This window comes from Leucoraja erinacea, chromosome 25, assembly GCF_028641065.1.
Source record: "Leucoraja erinacea ecotype New England chromosome 25, Leri_hhj_1, whole genome shotgun sequence".
Classification (NCBI taxonomy): Eukaryota; Metazoa; Chordata; class Chondrichthyes; order Rajiformes; family Rajidae; genus Leucoraja; species Leucoraja erinaceus.
In genome coordinates, this window is record NC_073401.1 from 4,566,097 (window position 1) to 4,580,309 (window position 14,213).

Sequence of the window (14,213 nt, forward strand, 5' to 3'; positions counted from 1 at the left end):
GTTATAAGTCATTTCACTGCATATAAAGGGAATGCTTTGCATCAATTAGTGTTCCATGCTGAATTCTTTAAATGCCACAGAATGGCATTATTTTGACTTTATTATGTTGTGTACAATTGGGGACAGCAAATTGGCAAACTGTCCTAAATTTATTTCCATTGCCATGAAAGGACAAGTATAAGCATCATGCAGTATTCAAAGAAGCAAAGCTTCAACAGTTCACTCATTCATGTAACTTAATTGGGAAGTGGTCATTAATTTAAATTCATCAGCAATTACAGTGCCCTCCATAATGTTTGGGACAAAGACCCATCAGTTATTGATTTGCCTCTGTACTCCACAATTTGAGATTTGTAATAGAGAAAAAAAAATCACATGTCGTTAAAGTGCTCTTTGTTAGATTTTAATAAATGCCATTTTTATCCATTTTGGTTTCACCATGTAGAAATTACAGCAGTGTTTATACATAGTCCCCCCATTTCAGGGCGCCATACTGTTTGGGATACAGCAATGCCATGTAAATTGAAGTTGTCATGTTTAGTATTTTGTTGCATATTCTTTGCATGCAATGACTGCTTGAAGTCTGTGATTCATGGACATCACCAGTTGCTGGGTGTCTTCTCTGGTGATGTTCTGCCAGGCCTGTATTGCAGCCATCTTTAGCTTATGCTTGTTTTGAGGGCTAGTCCCCTTCAATTTTCTCTTCAGCATAAAAGACATGCTTAATTGGGTTCAGATCGGGTGATTGACTTGGCCACTCAAGAATTGACCATTTTTTTAGCTTTGAAAAACTCCTTTGTTGCTTTAGCAGTATGTTTGGGATCATTGTCTTGTAGAATGAACCGCCGGCCAATGGAATGCAACTTTTTCTTGTTGTATCCCCTGCTCTGCCTCCGTCTGTGCTGAGGCCTAATGGCGGAGCTGGCGGTCTCCAACTGCGACCGACCTCGAGGCTCCGGGTGCAGAGGGGAAGAGGAGAGAGGTGTGGGGGAGGGGGGAGATGGGGTACCACCATGAGGTACCACCTCCAGTTTAAATTCCATTTAGAATATTTTGGAAGACCAAGAAACCAAGAGGCATTTGTTTGAACTTGAGCAGATAGGATGTGTCTATACACTTCAGAATTCATTATGCTACTACCATCGGTAGTTGTTTCATCTATGGAGATAAGTGAGCCAGTACCTTCAGCAGCCGTACATGCCCAACCCATAACACCCCCACCACCGTGTTTCACAGATGAGGTGGTATGGTTTGGATCTTGGGCAGTTTCTTCTCTCCTCCATACTTTGCTCTTGCCATCACTCTGATATATTAATCTTGGGGCTGGAGTGGCGCTCTGCTGTCTGGCGGCCCGGCTCGGGGCTGGGACAGCGCTCCCGTGAGGGTGCTCCGGCACGGGGACGGTGCTCCGGTGGCCAAGGCGGCATTCTGGTTGCGGCGACCTGAATCCGGGGCTCGGCTGCGGGCCAGCAGGCGACATCGTCGGGAGCTCGCAGGTCCCAGGCTGGTGCCTGTTTTCCGGAGCTCCCGCGGCAACAGCTGCGTCCGCTGGACTGGAGGGCGGCAGCTTCGACCACCCCCGGGCCGTGGAGCTTGAACCGGCCCATTCGCGAAGATCGGTGAGCCGCGGGACTGACTTACCATCGCCCGGTGGGGTATCGCCTCAGCGCAGAGGGAGAAGAGGAGGGAAGAGACAGTAACCCTAAGATTTTTGCCTGCATCACAGTGAGGTGCCTGGAGAACTCACTGTGGTGGATGTTAATTTGTGTTTATTGTGTGTTTTGTTTATTATTACATGTATGGTTGCAGGCAACGACATTTCGTTCAGACCGAAAGGTCTGAATGACAAATAAAGGATCTAATTCTAATTTGTCCAGAGGACCTTTTTTCCAGAACTGTGGTTGCTCTTTTAAGTACTACTTGGCAAACTCTAACCCGACTATCTATTTTTGCGGCTAACCAGTGGTTTGCATCTTGCAGTGTAGACTTCTGTTCATGAAGTCTTCTGCAGACAGTGGTCATTAACAAATCCACACCTGACTCCTGAGGAGTGCTTCTGATCTGACGGACAGGTGTTTGGGGTTTTTTCTTTATTGTAGAGAGAATTCTTCTGTCATCAGCTGTGGAGGTCTTCCTTGGCCCGCCAGTCCCTTTGCGATTAGTAAGTTCACCGTTCTTCTTAATGATGTTCTAAACAATTGATTTTGGTAAGCCTAAGGTTTGGCTGATGTCTCATTCTTTTATTTTTGGTTCTCAGTCTCATAATGGCTTCTTTGACTTTCAATGGCACAACTTTGGTCCTCACGTTGATAAATGTTTCCAAATGTGATGGAAAGACTGGAGGAAAAACTAGGTGCTGTGAACTCTCTTCTATCTGCATTAAGGAGGCAATTAAACACACGTAAGCAATTACAAATGCCTGTGAAGCCATGTGTCCCAAACATTATGGTGCCCTGAAATGGGGGGGGAACTATGTATAAACAAAGCTATAATTTCACCACTAACTTCCACCCAGTACTCAAATACACCTGGACCATTTCCGACACTTCCCTACCATTTCTCGACTTCACTATCTCCATCGCAGGTGATAGACTTCTGACCGACATCCACTATAAACCCACTGACTCCGATGGCTATCTGGACACTTCTTCCCACCCTGCTTCCTGTAAGGACTCCATCCCCTACTCCCAATTCCTCCGTCTACGCCGCATCTGCTCCCAAGATGAGGTGTTCCACACCAGGGCATCGGAGATGTCCTCATTCTTCAGAGAACGGGGGTTCCCCTCTTCTACCAAAGATGAGGCTTTCACCAGGGTTTCTTCGATACCCCGTAACACTGCTCTCTCTCCCCATCCCCCCCACTCGTAACAAGGGCAGAGTCCCCCAGTCCTCACCTTCCACCCCACCAGCCGTCACATACAACAAATTATCCTCCGTCATTTACGCCACCTCCAACGTGACCCCACCACTCGCCACATCTTCCCATCTCCTCCCATTTGCTTTCCGCATAGACCGCTCCCTCCGTAACTCCCTGGTCAATTCGTCCCTTCCCACCCGTACCACCCTCTCCCCGGGCACTTTCCTTTGCAACCACAAGAAATGCTACACTTGTCGCTTTACCTCCCCCCTTGACTCCATTCAAGGACCCAAGCAGTCGTTCCAGGGGCGACAGAGGTTCACCTGCACCTCCTCCAACCTCATCTATTGCATCCGCTGCTCTACATCGGTGAGACCAAGCGTAAGCTTAGTGATCGCTTCGCCGAACACCTCCGCTCGGTCCGCAATAACCAACCTGATCTCCCGGTGGCTCAGCACTTCAACTTCCCCTCCTATTCCGAATCCGACCTTTCTGTCCTGGGCCTCCTCCATGGCCAGAATGAGGCCCACCGGAAATTGGAGGAGCGGCATATTCCAATATTCATATTCCGCTTGGGCAGTTTGTACCCCAGCGGCATGAACATTGACCTCTAATTTCAGGTAGCCCTTACTGTCTCCTCCACTTCTCAGCTCTCCCTCAGCCCACTGGCTTTCCTCCTCTTCCTTTCTTCTCCCCACCCCTCCCCCCACCCTACATCAGTCTGAAGAAGGGTTTCGACCCGAAACGTTGCCCATTTCCTTCGCTCCATAGATGCTGCCGCACCCGCTGAGTTTCTCCAGCATTTTTATCTACCTCTAATTTCTACATGCTGAAACCAAAATGTATAAAAATGGCCTTTAATGAAATCTGACAATGTGCACTTTAACCACATAACTTTTTCTATTACAAATCTCAAATTGTGGCGTACAGAGGCAAATAAATAAATGATGGGTCTTTGGCACAAACATTATGGAGGGCACTGTATCCATATTTTATACATCAAAGAGCTGCAAGTAAGAATTTCATTGGTCATATCTGGGACACATGACAATAAAACACGCTTGACTCTTGAACAGGCCCTCTGCCCCAGCTTGCTCATGCTGACCAAGATCCCTATCTATACCAGACCAACCTGCCCTCGTTTGGTCCATCCTAAATATTTCTTACTCATGTACCGGTCCAAATGTATTTTAAATATTGTTATAGTACTAGCCTCTACTACCTCCTCTGGCAGCTCTTCCTGTATACCCACCTGTCCAGTATACCCACTTTTTCATACTTGTGTGAAAAAATTGCCCCTCAGGTTCCTATTCTCACCACTCACCACAAATATATATCATTTGGTTCTTGATTTCCCCAAGGGTAAAATACTCTGAATTACCCAATCTATTCTCCTCATGATCTTATGCACCTTCATAAGATTATCCCTCAGTTTCCTGTGCTCCAATGAAGAAAGTCCTGGTCTGCCCAGCCTATCCCCATAGTTCAGCTCCTCAAGTCCTGGTAACAGAAGAGATCCCAATGGTCCAAAAACCAGAATCCCTGCCCCCTGCACCAATTCCTCAGCTTTGCATTCATCTGTCCTATCGTCCTGTCCCTACCTTCATACTTCCTAGCATGTGGCACCAGGAGTCATCTGGAGAAGAATACCCTGGAGGTCCCGTATTTTAACATTTTGCCTAACTTCCACTGACTGGATAGCACGCAACAAAAACTTGGACGGGAGGTTGGTTTTTGATGGTTTGGGCGGCCTCCATGCTCCATGATGCGCTCCACAATGAACATAAATTTCATAGATCCCCCTGGCATCTTCTCTACTGCAAACTGTCTTCTTAAGCCCCTCAGCTCCGTCTCCTCCACTTTTAACCCCAATTACATCAAGAATTTGATGGACGTTATTAAATTGCTGAGACCAAGATCATCCAGTCTGTTAACTCTGACTTTCCTTCTTTCCTCCAAAATAAACAACACCACCTCCAGCCTTACCAATTGCTATCTCTTGTCCAATGCCCTTTCCACTTCAATGTCTTTGAACACACAGAACACCACAATGAAATTCCCACCCTTGCTACAATGCCAAACAATCACAAATCCTAGGTACACAAAAAAGCTGGAGAAACTCAGCGGGTGCAGCAGCATCTATGGAGCGAAGGAAATGGGCAACGTTTCGGGCCGAAACCCTTCTTCAGACTGATTGGGGGGGGTGGGGAGAAGGAAGGAAAAAGGAGGAGGAGCCCGAAGGCTGGGGGATGGGAGGAGACAGCAGGAGGGCTGAGGAAGGGGAGGAGACAGCAAGGACTAACAAAATTGGGAGAATTCAATGTTCATGCCCCCAGGATGCAGACTCCCCAAACAGAATATGAGGTGCTGTTCCTCCAATTTCCGGTGTTGCTCGCTCTGGCCATGGAGGAGACCCAGGACAGAAACGTCCTACTCTGTAATACTCTGATAAAGATAACTTCCTTCTTTGTTTTTGTCAATGAGGATGATGGCGAGATTACACCACCATCCTCTAACATCTCTCCCTTCCGGTTTAACTAAATGCAAGTACATTCACATTGTTCCATTCATATCCATCTGATCATGGACCCCGATTCATCAGTAATGGTTTCTTTTTACTTTGGTTTAGTGATACAGCATGGAAACAGGCCCTTCGGCCCACCGAGTACGACAGACCAGCGATCCTCACACACTAACATTATCCAACACACACTAGGGACAATTTACAATTATATGAAGCCAATTAGCCTCCAAACCTGTGGGTCTTTGGAGTGTTGGAGGAAACAGGAGATGCTAGAGAAACCCCACGCGGTCACAAGGGACACGTACAAACTTCGTACAAATAATGACCCATAGTCAGGATCAAACCCAGGTCTCTGACACTAAGGCAGCAACTATTGCTGTGCCACCATCCCGCCTTCCACACAAATGCTGTTACATCTGGCATTCCCCAAGGATCTATCCTTTGCCTCCTCATATTTCTTATTCATAAGCTGGCTCTCAATGATGCAATCTTCGAACGTAGTAAAAGTTCTGAACTGATCCCACCTAGCTCCAGCTCATCATTAACTCATCCACTCCACTGTCTTTAAAGCGTTCAAGAAGTTGACATTCAATGTACTTGAATTAAATATTATTAACTCAACAATCTCTATTTCCTTGTTACTACATCCCTATATCTTGGTAATCAAGAACTCTACTAACCACACTGTGCCCTACATCAGTTCCCATTCACTCATTGTTCCTGTCTCTGCAGATGTGCACCAGATTCTGCTTAGCAACATTCCTTCATAAAAATTCTCATTCTTATTTCATATCCCCCCCCCCTGCCCTCAGGCGTCACCCTTCATTATCCTTGTTCACACCTTCAGCCTCTTTACCTTCAAGATATTAATGCTCCATTAACTTTAGGTCAAAGATCCTATAGCGAGCAAGATAGATCACTCGACGAAAAAGACGTAGTACGGTCATGGGCAGATTCATGGGTAATATTCGGCCCCATTTCCGTAACCGGCTTCCGTCTCCGCACCAAATATCCTGTAGAGGAGCAAAGATACTAGTGCGGAGACGGAAGCCGGTTACGGAAACATCCTAGTAAAAATAAAAGTTACTTGGAAAAAAATCTTCTCCTTATTTTCAGAATCATAATTTATTAACACAAACTGTTCCCCCGCAACGTTGATTACAGTGCGAGTCGGGTCGCTGAAATGGATGGAAAAAAAGGTCCACGTTCCGCTCCGTTGCATACTACACGTCAGCCCATTGCATTTAGAAGGAGTGGTCTATCTTGCTTTAGATAGACACAAAAAGCTGCAGCAACTCAGCGGGTCAGACAGCATTTCTGGAGAAAAGAAATAGTGACATTTCGGATCGAGATCCTTCTTCAGACCCAGTTTTTGGAGCAGTCTGTCCTGAACAGAGGCCTCACCTTCGTTCCCTCCGCCCCCACCTCAATGAATTCCGGGTCCGCCATGACGTAGAGCTTTCATAAATTTTTTTTAATCCAGAGATGCTGTCTGACCCGCTGAGTTACTTCAGCTTATTGTGTCTGTCTTCTGCTTAAACCAGCAGTTCCTTCCTGCACACTCCTCTAACTTTATCCTCTTGATCATCCCAAATCAAGGTTGCTCCACCACTGGCAACTCTGCCTTCAGTGTCAAACTCTGGATTACTTTCCCCAAATTACTCCTCCTCTACCATCCTGAAAGATGCCATCTTAAATGTCTTTCTTTGTAATCATGTGCGCTTTTGTCTTATTATATGGGTCCGAGCCATTTTTTGGTTTAATAATGCTCCTGAAAAACGCATGGGATGTTTTGTCATAATAAATTTTGAGTGGAAAAGTCAAATTGTTGTAAAACAATGAAACCATTATAATATGATATTAATTCCTTCTGCTCGCCACCAACCACACACTTATTATTGATTCTGTAAATCACTGAGTATTTTCTGATTCCACCCTTCACAGTGGGAGCTGCACTGCTTTGTGTGCAGTGATGGCAATCTTCCCCTGCGCTCCGACAGATTTACATAGGTTCAGATTCCAGCGCAGACGTTTAGGCTGATATTGCAATGTAAAAGTGAAAGGTATTCAATGCCACAGGTACCACCTTTCAACCGAGCTACTAAACCTACAGCCCTGTTTGCCTTCTCAAGTGTAAATTAAAAATCCTGCACCTCTATTCAAAGCAAAGATCTTAGATTCAAAGAGCAGTGGGGGAGATCTTGGTGTTCACGGCCAGCGTTTTTATTCAATCAACATCACTGAAAGCAGATTCATCTCACTGCGATATCTAAACATTGATGCTTAATGTTCTGTGGCAATACTCAAGGCACAGTGGCTGCTGTTTCCTACTTTACACTTCAAAGTACTTTGCTTTGTTCCAGTGGATGTCCAGGTGTGAATTAAGTATAAAGACTGTAAAGTCTTTGTGTTGTAAAGTTTGCAGACTTTAGAACTCAAAATGAGAACTTGCAAGAAAGCTGGTGATAACCCCTGCTTAACCCAAAGTTCACTATTCTCCAGATTTCGATCCAATGATCAAAACATCACAACATACAGCACTGTCTCACTGACAAAGAATGTACTCTGTACAAAGCAGGCATAGGAAAGAACTGCAGATGCTGGTTTAAATCGAAGGTAGGAACAAAATGCTGGAGTAACTCAGCGGGACAGGCAGCATCTCTGGAAAGAAGGAATGGGCGACGTTTCGGGTCGAGACCCTTCTTCAATTAATGTCAGGGGAATGCGTGGTACAGAAAAAAAATGTAGTCGGAATCTATAATGGAAGAGGGGATAAAGAATGAGGAGATCTCCGATAACTTGGTATGGAAAACCTCATCCTGGGCGCAGATGCGGCGTAGACGGAGGAATTGGGATAGAGTCAGCTAAATAATAGATTATAAAGACTCTATCCCCTACTGTCAATTCCTCCATCTGTGCCGCATCTTTTCAGGTGAGGCAGGGGTTCACTTGCACCTCCTCCAACCACATCTACTGTATCCGCTATTTCAGGGGTCAACTCCTGTATATCGGCTAGACCAAGCGCAGGCTTGGCGATCGTTTTGCTGAACACCTCAGCTCAGTCCACCTTAACCTACCTGCCCTCCCAGTTGCTCAGTACTTTAACTCCCCCTCCCATTCCCAATCTGACCTTTCTGTCCTGGGCCTCCTCCTCCATTGTCAGAGTAAGGCCCAGCGCAAATTGGAGGCACGGCACCTCATATTTCGCTTGGGTAGCTTAGACCCCAACGGCACGAACATCAACTTCTCTGACTTCAAGTAGCCCTCGTTTTCTCTCTCTCCCTCTCCATCCCCTCCCCAGTTCTCCCACCAGTCTTACTGTCTCCGACTACATTCTATCTCTGTACCACCCACTCCCATGACATCATTCTGAAGAAGGGTCTCGACCCGAAATGTCACCCATTCCTTCTCTCCATAGATGCTGCCTGCCCCACTGAGTTACTCCAGCAATTTGTGTCTACCTGCACAAAGAAGGGTTTGGCAATTTTAGGTTTAATATCCATTCGTGATGTGAGGGTGCTGCTGGACAGCGTCCTCCCCATTTGTCACTGAATTCCCAATGTATTATTATTTTTACTCACCGATGATGAAATACCTCTATTTAGAAGGTATCACTACTGGATGATACATTTGTCATCAATTTATTTTGGAATTAAAACCCACCATAAATGTAACAATATAATGGAAAATCTAACTATTTTCTACTTTAACCACTGGGATAGAAATTACAAAGACAGGTTTGACCATCAATATATTGTCCAAAACTTTTAAATAAGCAAACCGCTACAATATGCAAATAGACAAATCTCAGTTCTCATCTTCCTGCTCCTCTAAATTAGTTCCCATGCTAAAACTCCTTAAAAAAAACTAGATCATATCCCTTCTTCTTCTTCTTCTTCTTGCGTATGGCGTGCACAGCCTAAAGTTGTAGGACAACATGTTCTATTTGATCTTGTTTCTGTATGTCGGGTTGATTGCATTAGTCTAAACAGGGTGGACCACATGAGGTTGCAATCTCCCACATCCCTCAATACAATCGAGGAAAAGGTGCATAATTTGACGGAGGCAAGAGTGCAATAATGGAAATTGAGTTCAGACCTATCAATTAGCTAAGATGACAGCAAGGGCACCATTTCCAAGTTTCACCACAGCATTGGCAGAAGAGTCTTGCAAAGATTGATATGGGGTGTACAGCCAATCTGCTCAAACATCCAGTATGAAAAAAAATCCTCACATGACAGCGCACAACAATTTCTCAAATTACATCACAACATTTGCTATCAGTATCCAACTGGAAGATCAATTTCCAGCTTAGATCGGTGTGAATTCCCTGTTGTTTACAATATTTACATGCTGCACATTTTTATTGATTCTTCAATAATCCAATGTGCATATGGTACAAGCCAGAGCCGGGTAGCTGTTCATTATTCTACCTTGCTCAGTAATACCACAAACATTTAATCCTCTTTTATGTCTTACTTAGGATCCTCAAATATCCCCCATTTTATTCAGGACCCACGCTCCCAATCAACTTGGATTCCAAATGTACCCAAAACTGAAGAAAGATAGGAACAAAGTTAAGGGAATGTGGAAAATGACCTTTGTTGGAAAGAGTTAATATCAAAGGTAATTAATTGCTAGACCCCTACTTTATCCACTATCTGCTGAGTCACACAATTGATCTTTGGTAACTTAATTGTCTATGTGTTTTCAATAATTCTCATCACATTAATCTGCCTGCTTTTTTCTTTACTCTTCTCTTCAAGAACATTATCTAAGTTGGTTAGCAGATATCACTAAAGCTGTTATATTTAATGTCTGGTTGGTGAAGAAAAAAAAGTGGGCGCTGTGCCTTCCTTTAATAAAAAGGGTTTGCCTTTTGTTCTGTCATAAAATACATTAACCTCTAAATAATCGGAGGTCAAATTGGCAACTTACTTAAAATATGAGTGACAATTTATAATGGCATGAATCTGCAGCTATCACCACAAAATCTTTCAACCCAGAGCACACTGAAGGAACAGGAATAACAGGTCATGGAAGTTATGTCCCAACAGCATCTTATGGTAATGAGGCATGAAAGGATCTTTCAATCCATATAATGACATCATACTTCACAGCAATCTCCACTGGCCTTCTAGGGCGATTCAGTAACTGCTTAGAAAACAAGAGTCAGTGGTGCTGGCATTGGTTTAAGTGACCCAAATTTAAGGGTGATGTCTGAGCAAGATTTATAGCAATTTAACCACTCATTCTGACAATCTGACAAGGGCAAGATCTGCACTAGGGGAGCTCAATTTATCTTCAGCAATGGCTAACTTGTTCATCAATCTGTTGTTTTCTCCCTGCACTTTAATCTGCCTAATAAAAGGTTAACAAAACTGAGGAATCCATCCAGAACTTATTCTTTGTCATGTTTACTTAAATTAACATTATCTATGGAGCCGTATTGTACATAGGTTGATGTCAATCAATATTTAGACCTTCCTTAATCCATGTTGCATTCATGCACTCTATAATAGTAAATTTTCACATAAATATGTCTTGCAAAAAATGTTTTTCTTGATACCTTTTTATATTATTGATAAAAGAGTGCCTGCGGTCTTTTTGCCACCAATTTTGAGGAAAGCATGAAGAAACATGCCGCATCTTCTACCTTGGATCACTGCAGATCAGAGAAGCCATGGATGATGGGGGATATGGGTAGGGATGGTCAAGGAGCATCGCATAGATGGTCAGAAAATACGTTCTGCTGGTGGCAACAGGGCAAGTGAATAAACAAAAATCACAAGAAATTAAATGGCGTATTGGAACAGGTGGACCTCGGAGTGCCTGTCCACAGATTTTTTTTAAGGTAGCTAAACAAGCAAAGTATACCTTAAAAAGAATACTTAATTTTATTAGCTAAGGCACAGTACACAAGGGCAGGACTCAAGCTTGCACTCAAGCTGTACGGAAAATAATGAAGTAGCAGCTTGAGTATTGTTCTGATTAGCATGTTAAAGGAAAGCTGTAATTGCTCTACAAAGTGTGTAGGAGAAGATGTACGAAGATGATACGAGGTCTGATAAAGATTGGATGAGCTAGGTTGTTTCACTTTGCAACAGGGGAAACTAAGGTGAGACTTAATTGGGGTATATAAAATTATAAGTGGATTAGATAATTAGGAAGGGTCTATTTCTCCTGGCAGAGGAATGAAGAAGAAGTGGATGACACAAGGAACTCCAGATGCTGCAATCTTGCTCACACCACTGGAGTAACTCAGCAGCTTGGACAGCATCTCAGGAGTACATGGATAAGCAATGATTTGTGTTAGGATCCCTCAGGAAGGGTCCCAACCTGAAACGTCTCCTATCCATGTTCTCCAGAGATGCTGCCTGACCCGCAGAGTTACTCCAGCACTCTGTGTTCTAGGCTTAGCATGAACACAATTGATAGAAGGATTTAGAGAGAAATCAGTCAGAAACCTTGGTCACATTTAAACTGTACCATGGCGTTTGGGGTTACGGAGATGGTGCTATAAGGTTGAATTAGGTTAGATAGGGTTTTTCCGATTGTCACAGAGACAATGGGTATCCTTTCATGTCATAAAATTTCCTTGACTAACAATAAAGAAGTAGGAACTTCAGGTTCATAGAATACTGAAGTACAGATTGCATTCGTCAAGCTGTAATCATTTAAAAAAGCTACACCATGCACATAATATACACGGCCAGCCACAAATATTGATTAGTGCATCAACAGAAGACAAGCAAATAGGTCATTTCAAATTATAATCCTGATAAGTGATCGTACAATCCACTGGCATAGTTAATCTTTCCAGTGAATTTAAAACCAGGCATCTACATATTGCAAAATGCCTTGAAGTGCATGGTAAAGCAGTATTGATCCAGTTTTGCACAACATCTCAACACATTTGCCTGAAGCAGCCCCAGGCAACACATGTGGTACAAAAGATTTTATACAACTGAATTTGGCTATATACAGAGTGGGGGTTGGATGGGGAGAAGATGATTGGGTGGGGCGCCGGGGGGGAGGGCAGATGGGGAAGCACTTTCTATAAAAGGATTATGAGTTTGCAAGGGATGAGGGGTTGGTAGCGTAGATTATAAACAGTGAAGGCACTCACTGGGAAGGAGACCATGACAGTGGCCAATGTACCAATGTCCGGGTAACTATCAAACATCAAACCTCCCATTAAGCCTCCCTTTGTGAGCAATGCTCCAGAGTGACATCGAAAGAAGCAATTTACACCTCTGCGCATCATAACTGGATGGAGCTGCGTCAAATCGCAGCAGGTGAGCCAGTACAGCAGTTGGCAAAGTATTGGATCAAATTTCACAGTCAAATTTTAAAAAAAGAGTCAGAGTGATACAGCGTGGAAACAGGCCCTTCGGCCGAACTTGCCCACACCGGCCAACATGTCCCAGTCACATTAGTCCCACCTTCCCACGTTTGGTCCATATCGCTCCAAACATGTCCTACCCATGTACCTGTTTAACTGTTTCTTAAATGTTGGGATAGTCCCGGCCTCAACTACCTTCTCTGACAGCTTGTTCCATACACCCATCACCCTTTGTGTAAAAAAGTTACCCTTCAGATTCCTATTAAATCGTTTCCCCCTTCACCTTAAACCTATTTTCTCTGGTCCTCGATTCTCCTACTCCGGGGGCAAGAGACTCTGTACATCTACCTGATCTATAAAGATAATACTGGAAGGTGTGCAAAATATTGCACAATGCCGCAGCAATTTTGAAGCCAAGCCTCCATAAATAAGATTATTGGACACTATTTTGCTGATCATGAAACGTTCCTCTGTCAATTTGAAATAATACAAACTGTTGTTTAGTCCAGACTTTGGAAATGAGAGCATTTAGAATGGAATTACAATTGTGTCAAATTAAAGCATCACTGATAAAAAAAAAAATAATAATCCTTGCATGGGAATGAACAGGAAGTTGGAGCAACATACCCTTGTCTTGAAAGCTAAGATAATTCTGGGCAGAATAAGGACCAAACACTTGAAACCAATTGTGATGTATTTCAGGACAAAGTCTGTGATTCCTGCAATCCAAAGTAAATCAAAGAAATCCATGCTTTCCACACTAGTCTTCAGAAATATCAAACTGAAAAGAAAAACAGAGCACAAGGACACATGTAAAATATTTGAATTATGTTCAAAAATACCATTATACCCAATCGTGCAGATAATTTAGCAATAAATCACGTACATAAATCAATAGGCATAAATCACAAGTTATCGCACAGAGGTACAACAATTTTGCATTTATAGTTTGAGTAAATAATGGAAAACAAAAGAGAAGTTAGGTAAAGCAGCATATTTGTAATGTAAAGTGACAACCACAATCTGCCACCCGGAAGATTTCACAGCAGGGAAATCCTCCTGATAACTACTGTCACTGACATGATATGTATCACCGGATGAGGACACATCCGATGGTTCTGGGGATTCCCAATTAAATTTTGAATATGGAGGCACAAGAGACTGCAGAATCTTCATCTCCACCCAAAACATTGATTGTCCATTTCCCTCCACAAAAGCTACCTGTCAAGCTCTCACGCAGCTGCCATCCTTTGTCTTGACTACATTTTGGTGATGCAGTTTTCAAACATTTAAAAATATAGTATTATAGAGGAGGAATGTTATTTTCTGTGCATGAAAATGTCAGTAACTTAAAAAAGCACAGCAAGAATGAATTAAAACACAGAATTTCTATATTTAAAATTGATTAATGAGGTAAGATTATTCAATATTTGGTCTTCCTGACTTACGTTGGCATATACTGTGGTCAAATATAAAATTTAAAGCCA

General features: G+C 43.3%; 1 protein-coding gene across 1 annotated transcript in view; it reads right to left on the reverse strand.

Annotated features, from left to right (window-relative positions):
* Positions 1-14,213, reverse strand: part of rnft2 (ring finger protein, transmembrane 2) — a 45,323-nt gene that overhangs the window by 12,420 nt on the left and 18,690 nt on the right. Inside the window, exon 6 of the mRNA XM_055655596.1 lies at positions 13,354-13,507. Coding sequence (XP_055511571.1) covers positions 13,354-13,507 — 154 coding nt within the window. The remainder of the gene's footprint in view (positions 1-13,353; positions 13,508-14,213) is intronic.